The sequence below is a fragment of the Poecilia formosa genome, unplaced genomic scaffold (genome assembly GCF_000485575.1).
Source record: "Poecilia formosa unplaced genomic scaffold, Poecilia_formosa-5.1.2 Scaffold24, whole genome shotgun sequence".
In the NCBI taxonomy this organism is placed as follows: domain Eukaryota; kingdom Metazoa; phylum Chordata; class Actinopteri; order Cyprinodontiformes; family Poeciliidae; genus Poecilia; species Poecilia formosa.
Genome location: NW_006799963.1, coordinates 101,472 through 120,094, shown reverse-complemented (window position 1 = coordinate 120,094; position 18,623 = coordinate 101,472). Strand labels below are relative to the sequence as shown.

At 39.9% G+C, this 18,623-nt stretch overlaps 1 protein-coding gene across 5 annotated transcripts in view; it reads right to left on the bottom strand.

Moving 5' to 3' along the window:
- The window catches only part of ofcc1 (orofacial cleft 1 candidate 1), an 85,800-nt gene that overhangs the window by 31,680 nt on the left and 35,497 nt on the right, over positions 1-18,623 (bottom strand). For all 5 annotated transcript variants that reach the window (XM_007547924.2, XM_007547925.2, XM_016669392.1 and 2 more), the window contains 2 exons: positions 14,773-14,864; positions 12,678-12,823 (listed from right to left, as the gene is read on the bottom strand). In XM_007547924.2, coding sequence (XP_007547986.1) covers positions 12,678-12,823; positions 14,773-14,864 — 238 coding nt within the window. The remainder of the gene's footprint in view (positions 1-12,677; positions 12,824-14,772; positions 14,865-18,623) is intronic.

Here is an 18,623-nt window from a genome sequence, read left to right as displayed (position 1 = left end):
TTTTTTTTGTAGCTTTCATTAAAGGTAGGGAAGTCTGGTATGCAAATTGACACACATTCAAGCATGTACACAATGGTGCAGTCTCTCTATCTCTCCCTCACGCACAACACACACACACACACACACACACATAGGAATCCCTTCCAGCGATGTTCAGCTTTCCTCAGCACCTCTGTGCCGCCCTTTGTCAGGCCTGCTCAACTATTCCCTTTCATACAGAGGGCACAGATGGAGCACTGTGAAGCAAGAGGAGGAGAGAAACGGAGACAGTAGATCAGGAAAGGACAGAGAAGACAAGGAAAGGAAACTTTAAACAGCAATTATGTAAAAAGATATTTAAAAAAATGAGAAAAAAAATCACCAAAAGCTGAAAGGGGCAGGGAATTAACTTTGCTCTTAATTCAGAAATGTTGAATTTTTACCGTTAATTTAAATATGAAAACCCAATTACTGTAAATCTTGACCACGTCCAATACAAGAGGATGTTTGAGGACCTCTATCATCTGACCAACGATAGTTATAATACTGCAAGAAAATGCTTGTTTACAGTGCAGCCTTGGTTAGCACTGCAGAACGTGGCTGCGGGCCTGCGCCTGTGGACATCCCTGTGTCTCGCTACTGTCTCCCAGAGCACAGTTGGAATTCACTTTGTAGTGCTCATCTTGGGAAAAATCACACACCGCCTTAAGACGAAAAACAGAATCAATTGTGTTGCTCCCACACCCCCCTTTACCAAATAATTAGGCTCGGCTTACATCAAAATGAGGCACTGCATTTTATTTCCTGCTCGAATCGGTGCAAGAATGCCAACTCTCAAACAAGCTACTCTTTTTTTTTTTTTTTTTTGTGGTTTTTTTAATATGCTCTTCTCTGTGAGATGTGCACACTTTCTGAAGTGTTAAATTACTTGGAGTTGAAGTTCCTTCAAGCATGCTTACAACAGCAGCGGCGTAACATGCAGTCCGTGTGGGAGAAGTGGAGGTTTATTCACAAAACGCTTCGTCAACGGTTTTGGGCTAATAAATATTCACAGGTTGGCCGAAACAAACTCGCACAGAGATGATGCAGACGCTTCACAACAGCACAGACCTGTCGAGATTTTAATTGGTTCACCTAAAACTGAGCCTTCGTTTACCGAATCAAACATCGTATAAAGGATATTAGTTATTTTCTAAAGAAGGCAATTCTTTGCGCTTTGCCAACAACAGATGCACCAATCAATCCAAAAGAGCCCCCCCGCCCCCCAACCTGTATCTGATTTACATACTGAAACATGCATTAAATGTAAACTTAGTCTAACTTGGATCACACAAAAGCCTGAACTTATTTGATTATTTATTTTATTTTTTTTTTTTTTTCATTAATAAAGAATTAGATGAAGGACCCAGATATATGCTTTGAAATTCCTCTGCTTTCGGAAGAAACCAGCACCACTACCCCTATATTTTATATACTCCCCAGAATATAAAAATAAAAACAGAAATTAGTATTGTGGAAAACATTTTTCTGCACAAACCTAAAGTTAAGTGTGTTTTCATACAAGTTAGCGATAAATAACCCCACCGGGAAAGAGAACACAGGCGTTTTAAATGTGTGGTCCTTGCTGCTCTGTAATGGCTTCGACAGTGCACCACAAGCGTGGCTTACAACTACTTTCACTTTCTCCACGTTGGTAAAAGCGGAATTACAATGTGGGCAAAAAAAAACAAACAAAACAAGCAGTGTTTGCCTCAGACACAGGCAAGATGCTACCCTGTCAACTGTCATTAAATACAGACACCAAACACAACCTGACGTCCGTCGTTCACATAATGAAGACATTGGTGGTGCGTGAAAGGGGAATATTTTTAGACGCGTTTGTGCTGTGGCATCCTCTGAAGGAAGCTGGTGGGATGATGGGAATCTGTTGTCTCCTCTAAATTTTGTTCACAATTGCGGCTTCAGTTGCAAAATACTACGCAGGAAAAGAAACAGGAACGGATGGCGGATGTGTAGGAATTTCATCTTGCGGGAATAAAGGACGTTTCACCGAAACATAACAGCTCGTCCTCTGCATGACATACAGACACACTGATGAAACAAAAACGCATAAATTGGCATTGACTGGTGTAAAATGCAGTTTTTTTTCTTCTTTTTTTTTTTCTTACTGTAGGTGCTTCTGTGAAATTAAGGCTAAAAGCTGTTTCCTTATTCTCTTATCAATGTTTCTTCCCATGTCATTTCAAAAAGGAGTCATTCTCTCCTGAATGTGTCACGGCATGTAAATCAGATTTATTTTTTTGTGAATCTGGAAGAAGGAGAGCGTCCCTTGAACTGGTTCTCTCAGGTTCCCGCCCCTAATGGTTGAATGGCAAGACAACAAAACTGGAGCACTACCTTTAAAAATAGCACTAAGTGAATTGCAAGTATGGACAAGTCTTAAATGGCATGGGTAATAATAGAAGGAAGGGCGGGGAACTGGAAGAATACAGTAGAGTTACTTTTTCAAATTGCACAGTTAAGCCTGAGGGTAAGTGAAGGTAACCTGCAGATCTCTTCTGAACTAAACCTTTCAGTGAAGGACCACTTAAAGTATTAAACTCATCCCTTTATTTTGAGGCCTGGGATTGTTCTGGCACTTTCTCCGCTTTAGCCGGTGACGGTAATAAATGTTCCAAAAGCGATCCGACCTTTCGCACACAACTGAATAATGTCTTGCTGTTGGGGAAACTGAGAAATATGATAATAATAATAATAAAAATAAAAATCTAAAGTGATTAAAAAGACTTAAAAGATTAATAGATAACTGAATTGTTTTCAAAGTAGCCCAGATGCATAAACGTTGTGGTGATTAATACAAGTGCGATTATCTTAGCCGTCTGTAGATGGGACTGAAGATGCAATGGCATTTTTTTTTTTAAATTTCATTTAACAAAAATACTGATAACGTGTTTATTTAATCTGTCCTCTGGTGGTTGCACAATCTGGTTCTTTCTGAATTATGTGTGAACATTCACAGTGAGTCTTTGCTTTCCACAAGGAGCAATACGGGGTTTTTTTGTGGATTTCAGAGGAGATAAAACTATTGTTTTTCTTTTTTATTATTTTTTTTATTTAGTCATAGGATCATTTTAATTTTACTTACATGATTCATCTGACTAGATATAACATTGATGCGTTGGATTGGTTCACCCAGAGTCACTTAAAAAAAAAAAAAAAATCTCAGCTTTTATTTTGCTTTAAGATTTTGAGACGTTGGGCTGAGTTTGTGGAAATGGGCGGCACGTTGTGAGAGCATTTAGGTGGCTTGAATGGCTGAAATGGGAGATTCAAAGATTCCTGAAGAATCCATTTATGCAATCATAGTATGCTTATCATGAGGGAATAGCATTTTAATGTGTTATAAAGCTCAAAAATGTCATATTTCACACAGTTTCACATCGATTGTAAAGCTACAGGTACATTTTAAGAGAAAATTTGAGAAGAAGCCATTTTAACATATATGGTTGCAAAGGTATTTTTCAACTCTGGTGTTGGACTATTTAGTATTGTTTTTAAGGAACCTTTTCAGCACCCAGGTCAGAAAGCAACAAGTGAATTGACATAAATAACCAGTGGCACATAGAGCTTGTATTTACTCCATACATACATGATAGATGGCAGAGTCACAGTGGAGCATTATAATGCAGAAAGCAATAAAATGAAGTAAAAGAGCTGAACTAATCCTAAGAAACACAACAATGAAACTAAATTAGTTTTTTTTCCTACTTTCCAAACTTTTTTTGCTGGCAATATGCACTATATTCACTTAACTGTTAACCTACTTCATAATGAGGCTGCCATTTTTACAATCATGTTTCCACAGTTTTGTTTTTCTACAACACTGGCAGTGAAAAAGTTGATTTCACATCCAGACAAGCTCATAAGGGGGAAGTCGAGTCGAGCCACGAGTTCAGCCTCGGCTCAGTCCTACGTCGGTCCTCTGATATAGCTTCACATAAAATAGTCTTCATCATGATTAAATGTTTAAAAGTTGTGACTGTTTTGTAATAAATTTCCTTGAAAACATGTTTTTGGCCCTCCTCAGACACCTTGGAACCGCTCATGAAGTAGCTGTTTCATTGCCGAGCAACATGTGGTGTTTTTATTGAGCCCCCGACCTAGCATGAGAGGGAATTAAACCGTGGAAATGCCAGGTCCCTTAGTGTGCTATAAATGAGGGAGGAAACATTTCTGGAGCAGATGCACCTGGGATCAACAAACACGCTGGAACATCCGAAGCACTCCTCATACGATCGGCTACTAAAGCTAACAGTAAAATCCTCTATTAATCCTCTTTTAAAGAAAATGCGCAAATAATGATGTCAGTCGATGGGTATAACATTAAATGATTTGTAAACGGCAAAGGAAAAAAACAAAAAACATATATATATATATATGTTTTTTTTTTGTTTTTTTTTACAGAAATCTATTCATTTATCGAATTGGGTGAGGTGCTCAGGGAGGGATGCTGCAGAAGCTGAGTATTGGCCACCTGAGAGTTGCATCAGTATTTAAATGGATTTCACTCCTCTGACCTTGCCTCATAACTGCAGGACTTCGTCACCAGAGAAATAGAGGAATGACGGAGAGAGAAAATTTGAGAAAATTAGAGGCAGAGACAGCGAGATAAAGTTGGGATTAGCAGGGGGAGCTGAGATGGGAAAAGAAAAATAATTAGGAAACGGTTAGCTAAGATGTTCAGTCAGTTTTAAAAATATATATATATTTTTAAGATTGTGTGGAAATAGCTGAATGGTTGGGGGGGGGGGGTGTTATGTGTGAGGATTTTTGCCACGTAAGAGCATCCAGCTTAAACTTGCGAGACAGGACAGATCATTAGTCCGTCGCAGGAGACACACAGGACAAGTAACCATGCACACTCAAAATTCCTTCAGAAAGACCAGTAAAGCCATCATGCATATAGTTGAGATGTCTAAGAAAGTCAAAATATCTGAAGAAACCAGAACCTTCTTACTGTGAGGTGCCTGTGCTTACAGTAAGAATCCCCACAACATGCTGTTGTCTGTATGTTTTGAGTTGGGAACGGTGTTTGTGTTGCCATAGTTTCCTGCCATACAAAACAAAAACTTTCCTTTTCAGCTTCATGTGGACACAGCACCTCCTTTCAAGTGCCTTTAAAATTGAAAATGGTCTTATGAAATTTTTACTACAGTATTGGATGTCTTTTTGCCGTTCTTACTTAGCCCAGATTTTTGGAGCATGTGGCTAACAGTTCCACTGTCAACAGATTATCATCCACACTGTGGATCTCTACAGCGCCATCAGCATAGCCATGGGATCAGTACCGTCATTCCCTGGCACTCAGTTCATGTGGCAATCTTTTTTTTTTTTTTTTTTGTATATTTGCAGCTGTGTTAATCTCTGTCCTTTGTTGGATGATGAACTCCTAAGAAATGTTAAAAGCTTCATATGCTTTGAATACCTTGATGTCACTCCCCACTAACGAAACTTGTCCTCCCTTGTAAGAACTCAAACCTTAAAGTGGGGGCTCGTCCAATTTGCAGCTTAGACCATAAGATGACATAACCCTGCCTCTCCACAGCTTTATCTTTCATGGTTGTTTCGTCAGCATATGGGGAGCTAAAATCATACGTAAGCCACAGTTTTGAGATTTTTCTTTGAACACTTCAACATGCTCTTCCATTTTTTGAGTTTATAATTTCATTTCATTCATTACTGTTTGAGTGAGTTACACTCAACCATATTTCTGTTTTGAATCTATAAGCTGAAATTGATGTCACATCTTGATTATGCATGATTCTATAATTTGTTAGTTATGTCATGAAAGCCACCTGTCAGATAATACCACCACATTTTCCAAACGGTTCACACTTTAATGCAGAAGACAGAATGCGTTGTGTCTATATATATATTTTTTGGATTCTTCGGAAGTGATTTATTATTTATCATGCACCCCTACAAATAGTTTCCGTCATCTTTCTCCATCCGATGTCTTTCACTCATTCTTACATGTCAGTGGGAAACACACTGACTTGACCCAGACCACCAATGGGACCGGAGCCAGCTCTCAGCAGACACCCACCTCGCAGCAGATTAACCAATCATTTGGCGTTGGCTTGTCAGGGAGCTGACAGTCCTACTTTCCATAAAGGAAACAGCATGTTGACTTTGTATGTGTGTGTATGTCTGAGAGGCCTGAGTTGACCCAGGGCAAGTCTGGCCACAAGAAAAAAAATAAAAAAACCCTGGCATGTGCACCCAGGCCGAGGTAGCCAGGGGCCTCGGTTTCACACATATGCACACGTAGCTGGGCGCGCAGACAAGCGCACGAGTTTCTGCCCCCTCAGCAAAGGAAAGAGCACTGGGAAGCAGTGGAGCCTCAGAGGTGACCAAGATTGTCTTTATGTTGTCTTTATCCACCTCTCCTACCAGCGTTACAGTGGAAATACTTGACCCTTGCCTCTGAGCTGTGAACCAGAGCAGATTGACAGCATGGCTTTGGTGATTCCTTCTTCACGTTCTCTCCAAGTATTTTGGATTTTTATTCAGAAAAACAAAAAAAACAAAAAACGCAGATTCAATACAAGGCACACGATGCCGATCCACTAAAAGTACAATGCAAGCACCTGCGAGCATAGTGACTGCTCACTTTGTTTCTTATCTTGTATGTATGCATGGATACAGACTAAAACAGATGGAGGGCACAGAGTGACAGAGAGCCAGAGACACAGACTGAGAGGAGCGCTCCGATAGGCTCAGTCGGGGGAAACGGGTGGAGAGGAACGCTGGTCCCCAACGAGGCGAGCTAAGTGGGGGGAAATTAGGTCAGTGTGTTCCTTGTGACTCCACAGCAAGAACATGCGTGTGTATAACGCGTGTGTTCTCACTGGTACACCTAAAGAGTCACACCGCACCAGAACAGACGCGCGCTGCGTCGATCTGTTGGACTTTGTGTGTGTAGCGGTGCGTGCTGCAAGGTACTCTGACGCCACTGAACTTCTGCAGCATCAGTCAGATTAAATTCCAAAACTTTTCCTAGCGATTCACAACCAATCCAACCGAGACGGAAAAACAAGGATGTAACTAATCATAGCATCACAGTCTGTGACGAAATTGTTCAGAATAGGCAAGAGTTGAATAAAGGTTACGTGACTTTTATCCCCATTTGGCCACGTTGTCTTCTAATTCACGCTTTTGGGATTAATGGAGCCTGCCGCCGCGTGTCCTCTGGAGGACGAGGACGCTCCTCTTTCTGTAGCTTCCGCCAAGCTCTTGTCTCTACTCATTGTCTTTTCCTGTCTCCAGACCAGGACACGTCACACATACTATAATTGATATGAGATTTAGGGGGTATATTTTAATGTAATTAGAATCTTGGTAATTGGACTAATTAGATCTAATTGCTATGTGAGAATGACTTTGATTAAAACAGGTTTTCTCTCCTCAAACCAGAGGAGGAAAAAAAGAAATAGTTCGGTGACATTGGTGGGATACAATGCAAAGCTAATCGACTGGAAAGCTCTGATGGATGAAGGTTAGGTACAGTGATGTACAGTGGACCAAAAGAAAAAAAACAAAAAACAAAGTAAAGATGTGAGAATTTCTTCAGGTAATTACTTTTAAAAAGATTTTAGTCAAACTCAGAATGCCAAAAAAAAATCCTGATATGCTGGCAAACTATCCGAGTCTGAGTATGTTTAGATTCTTACAAAAGTACCAAAACGCTGAAATCAATAACAGCAACTGTATTGAGCTAAGTGCTTTGATTATTCTGGGAAACATTCGGGGTGGGGAAGAAAAAAAAAAAAAGGAAAAAATGCCAGTTAAGTTACACATGCCAACATCAAATAGGCTGGAAGGTCTGCAGAAATCTCTCATGCATGTTCAATTGGATAACAGCGGCATGGTATTTTTAACCAAAAAGAATGGATCATTCTTGACTTATTTTTATATTTTTCCCCTTTTTCATCTGACCAGAATTGACTGTGTGTGTGTCAATACTTGCAGTAAAAGGTGCTGTATGTTATTCTTTGAAGTTGGACTTAATGGATTAGACGTGTTATCAAGGCTTTCAACACAAGCCTTTTTTTTTTTCTTTTTTTTTAGGATAATTGTTGTGCCTCGGGGATAAGAAACTTAGACCTTGAAATATGAAAAGTATTCAGAAGTTGACATAAGCTGATCTTGAACAACATTGTTCAGAGGGACAAATAGACCCCTTAAATATGTGGTATACTGTCACAGACCAACTAAAATATTCAGTAAATTGAACTTGGGATCTTATATGTCCGACCATCACAAAGAAGTCCATCATTGTAAAATGTGTGGGGAAAAAAAATTATAGAGGATTTTCACTTTTTTGTTGTTTTTTTTAGGAATAAAAATCTTAAAAGTGTGGCTTGTGTTTGCATTCGGGCCCATTTGTTCTATTTTGTAGAACAGTTTTCTGCTGCAGCTAGCTCTGATCATTTTGGGGTTTGGCTCTACCAGATTTGCACATCTAGGAACTTCGAAGTCAATTTGAGCTTCCAAGTCTTGCCACAAAATTTCCATTAGATTTAGATCTAGGCTTTTCCAAAACATGAAGTCGGTTTGCCTCGTTGCCATCCTGCTTGTATTTAGCTCCATCCATCTCCACAGCAACTTTGACCAACTTTCTTGATTCTGCCAAATAACAGCATCCCCACATCATGATGCTAAGACCGTTATTTTTCACTTTGGCAATGGTGGGTTTAGAGTATTAGTTTTGACCACACACAGTAGTTTGCATGTAAGCCAACGAACCAAGAAAAACATTAGCTTCATTTGACCAGAACAATCTGAAGTATAAACATAACCTGAATTCAAAATGACTTGAATTGAACGCCTTCTTTCATGTATTTGTTTTGTTCTCTTGTGATCTCTTGCGGCTTTTTTCGATAGCAACAATTCCTCCCACCTAAACTGTGATTGTCTGCAGCTTCTCCAGAATTACCATGGGCCTCTCTTTGTAGTGATTTGGTTTCTTTAATAAGGCAGAATAGTATTTTGGGGGGGAGTGGAATTATAAAGGGGAGTTGTTGAAATCTTTATTTGCAAAAAAATTTTGAAAACCACATTTAATTTTCCTTCCTCTTTACAATTACACATTTTGATACTTTATGTTGGTTGCTCTGATAAAATATGCTGAAGTTTAAGATCCTTGCATGACAAAATAAAAAAGGCAAAAGACTACTCAGAGATAGTCACTTTTATCAGTTTTGTGTCATATGTCTTTATTTTCACAGCACACAAAGTATTTGCTTCCTTATCTAAACTAGAACTATTGTTTGGCCAGTTTCAATAAAATTATTCCCTTGCATAAATATTTCATGGGGTTCTACAGTGCATATTAAAGCTCAATACATCCCTGCACATTTATTTTACAAGCAGAATGAAGTCCCCACTCTGACTTTTATAGAAATGCATTATCTTACCGCATTTCTGTCATCTGCGCGCTATCTGATCCGAATCTCCGCGTTTCCATGCGTTTGCTTAATTATGCATTAGCCACTGATTTGCACATTTGTGTCAGGATGCCCCATAAAAATCCCGATGAGCTAAGCCTCGTGCGGCTCAATAGATGGCAGTAAGATCCCTCAATCACTGCTGTATGAATCCGCTTTGCACTTAAAGCACATGAATATGCAGACGTGTGTGTGTGCACATCCTGTGCACTCGTGTAGACAATATATACAGAGCACATAAACACAAGCAAACACTCTCATATGCACGCTCAAAGAAAAAAGAAGAAAAAAAAAAGCATAGACACACGGACAATGCCAAAACAAACGGTGATAAAATGACAGCAAATAAAGACATAAAATGAATTCATTAAAAGAAATAAATAAATCTTTTGTCCAGATATCTGTGAGCCCTGCAGTCGCAGAGAAGCCCACAGCAATTCAAGCAACACGGGGGAATTACGGTTAAACGGTTTGAGTTTCATACTGCAGTGTCTCTGCCTTGGTTGTAAAAATTTAACACTTGCACTGTACCCTTCTAATAGTCTGATTAGGTGAGGGCAAGGAGGAGCTTTTAGCTCAGAGTTACTGTAAAGTGAGTGCTCGCAAAGATGAAATCAATAGCTGCAGCACCTTCACAGGGCATCGGGGGAAAAGCTGAAGTTCTTACTCAATACAACTCGTATGTATAACTGACAGCAAGCGTCTCGTCTCCCCCAGCCGACGACTGCTCAGAGGTAAAAAAAAAAAAAAAGCAGCACTATGAATAATCGTGAAAACCATTTAATTGTGTCCCTTTGTGTGCAGTCTGCTCGGCTTCTGTGCTCGTTTTGTATTCGCTTTTACCTCCCCCCCCCCACTTCTCCCTCCACAACACCCCCCCAAGACAGTCCCTGTGTCGTCATTTGTTGGCAGGATACGCTGGTAATCATTCGAATTCCCTGAGTATGTTCAGAAGATGTCAGGGAGTAGTCTCTGATCTTGTTTAATATGTGACCAGCAGCTATAAATTACAAACTCCCAGAAATGCAGAAACAAGGGTACTCCGAAATCTCCCGGGAGAATTTGCTTTACGTTCCTCTTGCACATACAGTCTCCCTCTCCTCCCCTTAATTTAGTTGGAAGTTCAAATGAAAAACAAATACCTGTGACTTTGGAGTTGAAATAGACTATTTCACTTTTGGGCTGTTTTGATGCCCCTTGCCTTGGTGCTTCAGATGAACATGACCAAAGTTGTTTGAAATTCTCTGGTCTATTTGTTTTTCATTTTTTAAATTAAAATGAAATGCTCAAAGCCACACTGAGGACAAAAAAAAAAAACAAACAAAAAAAAAACACTTAAGTTTCAAAACTACTTTGTTGTACTTTGGGAGCAGAGAAATAGTATACATGCAAAGACAGAAGCTTAGAGCTTCATGAACAAAATAAATACAACACAAAGGCTGTGTTCACTTCGTCTGAAAATAAGTTTGAATCTAAGTAAAAGAAACCGAAATAGCTATATTTTCACTCCACAAGATTATTTTTTAATTTCTGATGAACTCCATCTCAGATCATTCCATGCACTTAGCAGTGGAGTACTTCTCTACATCGTCATAATACAGGTCAGAGTCAAACCCACCTGTTTTTGTTATTTGTAGCGGAAAAGCTCATTCGTTCTTTCTTTCTAACCAATATGCAATTCCAATTAAAGTCGTAAAAGTATTCAACAAATGACTCCAAAGTTAAATTATCTTAACTTTTCCACCCCATTTCATCAACACCATTGTGTCCCTTCCTGCTTCCATTTTGTAAGTAACATAAATAAACTACTTTACACCAATTAAACTAACTCCATTAATAAATTAATTAAATGCAGGAACAAAGGGTCATAAAAATACTAACATTTTATGTATTCCTAATTGTTTTGTATATTATTCTCTGATGATGATGATGATGATGATGATGATGATGATGATGATGATGCTGGAACGAAACACCATGTCAGCAAGAGGATGGGTTTTTGTCAGTCGTATATATTTAAACCTTGTTGACCTCAGGTTACCTGTAAATACCCTCCATACTGGGCAACGCAGTTCTTAATCATTTACTTGCCGTTTTTCTATTAATGTTTTTCTGGGACAAAGAAGCATTTCCGAGACCGCAGACGACACAGAAGGATAAAACACAAGAGAACGAAATGGCAATATGACCAAGAACCTGTAACGTGTCTCTGATTGACAATTAAAGATTTTCCTCTGATATCACTTCCAAACTACCTGTTGGAATATTATTATTATTGTCTCCTGGAGATCTGAAACACTCAAGATGACACTCTTTTCAGCAGATCCTGAATGGCGAGCTCAGGAGATAATTTTTAACTCCTTTGTCATCCTGCTCACTGTTCTTGATATCAAGGTAAACTTGAGGCCTCGTCTTGTTTGTAGGTTTTTCTCTGACTGTAGATATTCACAGGTACCCATTGAGTAATTTTCTGACTTCTAACAACTCTCTGTTGTACTGACATTGCATGTTCTCTTGTCTTCCCTATTATGAAGCTTTGCTAAGGTAAACAGGTCTTTCTGCCCCCTCATGTTCACGCGCCACAGACACCGGAAATTACAAGTTAGTTTAATGTATCTGGAAGTTTCTCTGTCTTAGATACATTAGAGTGTAGAGTCGGGTTTAAAATGATTCTTTCACTGGTGATTAAAAAAGTATTTTACTGTAAAATCTAACCACATATTATTCTTTTGTTTCTAGTGCAAATATCTTAGTACACTTGAAAAACAATTAAATGATCTACAAGACATTTTCACTTATAACATGGGGAAAAAATGTCTTGTTCCATGGGCAGATTATTTCACATGTAGCCATCACTTTTGCATCAATACTAAGGAATTGTTGACTTGAAACAAGCTCTTTTAGCTCGCTGAAAAGTTATAAGAAATTGTCACCAGAAACTCGACTAAAATATCTTGGTAAGATTTTGTGTTTTTGCAGTGTTCTTAGCAGACATTTCTTGGAGTAAATGTACTTTAATTTTCCTTAGTTTTTAATGTTAAGACGTTTCAACCATTTTTTTTATCATCAGTGGAAATAGATGTAGTCTCTCTCTCTCTCTCTCTCTCTCTCTCTCTCTCTTCCAGTCACAGTTTGGTTGATGTGATCTTGATTTTCCAAGCATGAAGATGGATACCTATTGATACTTACTGTAGAAAGAAAGTATATCCTTCCATCTCCTCCATGGAGAGGTTCTCCACTGTTGGTTGCATCTTGTGTTTGTCTGCCTGGAGAGGCGGCGCGCTTCTGCCGCTCATGCTGGGGCCGCAGCTATTTGTCTTCTTGATTGGCTTCTTCTGTGAGGAGCAGGAATCGGGGAGAACACATACGGATGTCATTTGTAATCAAAGCAGGAAACAGGCCTTTGAATTTATCTTGGAGGATGCACACGGTGACTGTGACAATGTGTGTGCGCGTGTGTGTGTGTGTGGCATTTTGGGGGGCTTCTCCTATATCTCAACCCGCGCCTCTACTGACGCGAGGCAAGAGTGACGGCAAAATCGCATACGGCACGCCATCCTTCAAGTCGGGTTCGTTCGGGAAGTGTGCGCACAGTGACACCGGCGTTAAATACGTGATGTTAGAGCAGCTGGCACAGTTTTGTTTTGTTTTTTACCCCCCCTCTCCACCCTGCACACAAGCCATTTACTGTCATCATCATAAACACAGTCAGGAAGTGGGATTTAAAATTTTTCACCAAGGTACTTGGGAGCAGATTTTTTTTTTTTTTAAGCCGCCAACATGTTAACGGCTTGCTTTCTCTGGCCCTGTCAAGTCTGTCTGTGTTGCCCTTGGGTGGGCTTAGTGCCTTTCTGCTTGAAGTTGTGACATACACACTGATGTATGTTAATGAGATCCACAGTTGGAATAAGAAACCTCTCTCTCTTCCTCAAACACCCCTCCCACATTCTACCTTTCCCCATTTCATCTTTTTTTTTTCTTCCTTTTTCTGCCCTCTGTGTCTCGCCTCGTGCCGTATACTAGGCCCAGGAAGTAGTAAATGGGCAGAGTCCCATAAAAGCTCCATTCGTTTTCATAGGGCAATCTTTGCCAAAGCAAGCTTGGATTCCAGAGTGATGATCACAATAAAAAGGTAGAAAGGAGCGAGACGAGAGAAAAAAAAAAAAAAAGAAGAAGAAAGATGCAGGAGATATATAAACCACAATGTTCTCCAGTGTCTCCCCACAATAAATTTAATGCAATACCTTAAGAGTGGATTCAGCGTATAGTTGGATTCCTGCCCCGTGGGCAAAGGGGTTGCCTGGAGAAAATTCATTTTAATTAGGCCTGCACTGCAGGTTGAAGGGCTGAAATCTGATCCCTAGCGCTCCCAGGCTGGGGCAGGTTGGAGATCATTCCACTTAATCATTAGACAACTGGGTTCCACACCGCGACGTTTGACAGAGTTAGCCAGGTCTTTTAAAGATGGGGAGCAGAGAGGTGGGGAAGAGAGAGAGAGAAGAGAGGGGGAAAAAAAATGGTCGCGGAGAAATAAAAACCTCATATAAACAAACTCGTTTATTTATCGGGACATTGCTGATTAATGGTCTTCTGAGGAGCCTCTGGTAGATCGGCTAAAAGAAGTTAGAAACAATAAAGACTTGTAAGGGATGGAGGAGGGAGCCGGGAGAGGTAAAAATGTGAATGCAAAAGAGAGAGAGAGAGAGAGAGAGAAAGAGAGAAAGAGAGAGAGAGAAAGGCAAGCTTGATGTCGTTCGCAGACTTTCAAACTGCCCCAACAATAACACAGCAGCAAACAAAAGGCCGCTGCAAGAGGCACAATGGCAGGGGTGGACCGAGAGCCTGTGACGCCGGATCAGCACACGCGGTAATTTTGCAATTACCACTTCAAAGTTTTAGCAGGCAACATGCAGGCTTTGATTCATTTAGCTTAAGTCTTCTGTTGAACAGGAAGAGGCAGGTTAAGAAAGGGTTGGGAGTAGAAGAAGAAGAAGAAGAAGAAGAAAAAAAAAAGGAAGGAAGGAGGCCTGGCTGGCATTGCTGATTTCACAGAATTTGAGCTGCTCTGGCTTGTCAAGCAGATCAAAACTGGCTTTGAAGGCTGAAAAATACCTGTTAGTGTGAAATGTATTTTGACAAATCTCAGATAATAAGCCGGGGAGGTGCAAGTAAGGGTGGAGAGAGGGGGCAAGGAGAGGGAGGAAAGTGGTAGAGGAAGGAAAAAAAGGGGAGAAGCATTTCATTTTTAAAGGGTCAAACACATCTCCTTAAATCACAGCGGTACCTTGTACTGGAAGCCAACTTCTGCTTTCTCCCGGCAAGGATCGCTCTTCTCTACCGCGCTTCCCGAAAAGACTTCTGGGGAGTCGTTCTTCCCTGCATCCCAAAACGGAAAGGAATGTATACTAAATCTGTAAAGGGGACGCTACGATGAAAAGCTTTGTTAAATATTAGTTAGTACAAATCTATACTGCAAAGTCTGTAGATTGCCCATCATAAAAACCTATACCTTAAAGATATTTTTGTTTAAATCATCTTTGACTGTCCAAACTTTGCATTGTTGTTTTTGATGTTCTATCAAGTGGAAAGAAATAAAATAAATAAAATCAGAAAAAAAAAAGTTTTGAAGTCTTAAAATAACTTATTTATTTTGAATTTTATCATAGCTTAATAATGCGTAGACTAGCTCTTCAAGCAATTTAATACTTCAAATATGGAATTAGAAATTATGAAAAAAAAAAAAAAAAAAAAGAAATTAACAATGTTTCTGAACCTATATCCTTTATCATTTTCTCGGCAATATCACATTTGCAGTGTTTTTCATCCTTTAATTCTTTTCCCCCTTTTTCTTTCCCCTTTCTATTTCTGCCTCACTTTTTCTCGCTGTAATTTAAACGGTGAGCCACCAGATGTGTGTCTCATGCTTGAAGAGTCGAGGATCTGCATTATTTAGCATATTAACATTCACAGAATTTCAAAAAGGGGTTCCTGCTTTGCCTGGAGGTTGTAATTAAGTAAACCTTAGCTTGATACGTGTAAAAATCTCACTCTGTGAAACTTTTGCCCCCCTCATGAAACCAATCACATCTATATAATACATATGGAAAACTCGGGGAAGATATCATTTCTTCTCTTGCCACAGGATTAAATATATGAGTAATAATGACTTAAACATAAAATATCTTTCTGACAGCTAAAATGTAGTACATGTGAATGGTAAAAAGAGGCTTTTTTTTTTTTTAGTTTGAAGGCACTGTAAAGTGACATATTACAGAAGTATATATATTTTATTTTTAGGGTTATATTTTTATGCTTTGCTTATATTATAATACTCTATTTTAACATCTCCTGTAGGAGATGGCATAAACATACCTTAATGCTGTCAAGGAATTTTGAAACGTTTTAAAGAGCCATAAAACAGGTTAAAGAAACTGAAAAAAGGACAACACATTGAGAAAATAATGGAATCAAATTAGACACACGGTGTCATTAATCCTTAACACGCAACATGCAAAACGTGATCCTGTGTTTCATAATGCTCGGCGAGCTCTGTTGGGTTAATTTATACTTCGTTACAGTCAGCAAAGTCTCCGTGCGTGTGCAGACAACCTGAGAAAGAGTGATGCAACCCGCCGCCACCTTTCGTTTGCATGAGCGCACACGAACACACGCACACGGGAATCGCAGCCGCCATTAGCAGCATCAACAACCATGCGCGTGCTCCGTAGACTCAGACCCCCCCCTCACCCCCAAGGATTCGAACGCCGTCTAAAGCCATGCAGCCGAACGTGCACGCTCATTACACCGTGGCCCCGCTTGCTACTGGTCAGATGCTGTGGAACCGAAACCAGTGCGGAGGCAGCATCGACTGCCTTGACAGCTAAGGGCTACGTCCGTGAACTCGGAGCACCGGAGCTGCCACAACTCCAGCCTCTCTGGGCACCCAAGGCCAACAACAAACTCCTTGTTCTTCCCCCAGTGCTCTGAGCTATGTTAAAGCTGGTACACATCATGCTCGTCCATTACACGCACACACACACATTGCGTCGATGCACCCACACACCAAAAAGGCAAAGACATCAATGTAGACACTTGCATATATGCACAAGCATTTTCGAGGGTAGAGATATACGAGTGCACAGCTTACAAACAAAGTCAGGTTGAGGGAAGGAAAAGCCTGAAGGCTGCACCACTGTGGAGACCCCATTACTGTGTTTACGGTGAGATGGAACCGGAGTCAGATACCAGTCGTTTGCTCACCTAGGTCCATAATTTTATGTGATGACTGGCCAAGATTTGCTGGAGAAACAAAGGTTATCAACTCGCAGATCACCCCGGAGTCCCTGGCAGGATCTCGTGCTAAAGTTTGCCGTATAGAGCTGCAAGGGCTGGGTGTTGCTTTAACCAAGAACGCGTTTACTTTTAATCTACTGGAATTTAATTACAGTGGCAGATACTAACTGAACACTTGAGTTCGTATTTACGCCCTTCAACGTTTTCATAATGTTGCCACATCGCATCAAAAAAAAAAAAAAAAAAAAAAACTTCAGAGGACGCTCACAAAGCAAAGGCATTGTGAAATATGATTTATCACTTGTGTAAACGTCACACAAAAAATGATCTGAAAAGTGTGGTGTGCATTTGTGTTCAAGCTCTCTTGCTCAATATTTTTGCAGAAGTATATTCTTTTAGGTTATGTTTGTGAATCAGAAGGATGATGACACACGGTTTCCAACACGTGTTGCAAATAAAAATCCACAAATAGCTCTGCACATTTATACTTAGCCCCTCCAAGTCAATATTTTGAAGCCAATTTGCTGCAATTTAACTTAAATGTATACCTGCGCATACTTAAATCAGCTTTGCAAATCGAAAGACTTTTTGACCATATCTCTTTGCAAAGTATCTCAGCTACAGTCAGACTGCATTGAGACTGACTGTGGAAGAAAAGCAGCACACCTACCACGCTGTATCTCTGTGATGAGGGGCTTGTGGTGATGTGATATGAATATAGCATGTTGCATGGATGGAAAAAAATAAACAACCTTTTCCACATGTATGCCAGGTTCCTAGAGGGCTTTTGGCAAACTTTGAACTGCATTTATTAGGGATTTCTTTCTCTGGTGGCTATCATTCCACCACTTTCCCGTTGTTTTATAACCTAAACCCACTTTAAACGTCTCCAGAACTTTATTCTTGACTTGTCTGGTGTGTCCGTGGATTCTCAAGAAGTTCATTGTTCAACAACAGCGCCTAGTAAACCCCCACAGAGCAGCTGTAGTTGCACTCCACACAGGGGAAGAGCCAGCTGGAAGTAGAATGAACAATTTAATTGAAAGTTAGAGGACTCCACTAATTTGGTTGCATCAGTCAGTATGGACTGAACTTTATTGGTTGTATCAGAGCAAACGGGGGCTTGAAATTAAATCCACGCCACAATCTGCAGATGTTGGTATATTTAAAAACAGCTAAATTAACAGCTTTAAATGAACAATTGTTCAATTTATTGTTAAATAAAAACAGTTGAGGGTGTGGCTGCAATGAGAAAAAAAAAGTTTTAGGGGTAGCACTTATCTTATTTTCCATGAAAGGTTTTCCAGCTTTCTTTGCATACATCACAAAAGGTTTTGAAATGTGATAATCTTATTAAGGGATTCCAAGAATAGCCTTAAAATCAGGTTTGTTTTTTCTTCGTCTTTTTAAAAACTAAACTTGCCGAGGGCACATAGAGAATAACGGATCGACACGACAATACGATGATTTGAAAGTCTGATAACTGGGAGTACAGGGGAGAGAACTCTGAAATGGGAATGCTCCAAACAAAACTGTAGATGAAGGGAGACCCTGATATCATCTTGAGTGATGAGGGGCTTGGATGTTGAGATAAATTCATTGAAAAAAGCAACAAAGCGTCATCGGCGTCCTCATAATGATCCACTACAGGCGTCGTGAAATGAGACACTGATCTAATTTGTCACTTGGGCTCAAACAAACCTAGTGTAACTGGATCATTCTGTTAATGTGAAAGGTCACTTAACCCAGTGTGCCTCTAGCGCATCAGCAAAATACTAAATACACTTCATTATGCTCTGGCAAGTCATCTGAGGTAAATCAGATTATGATCGTGGAATTACA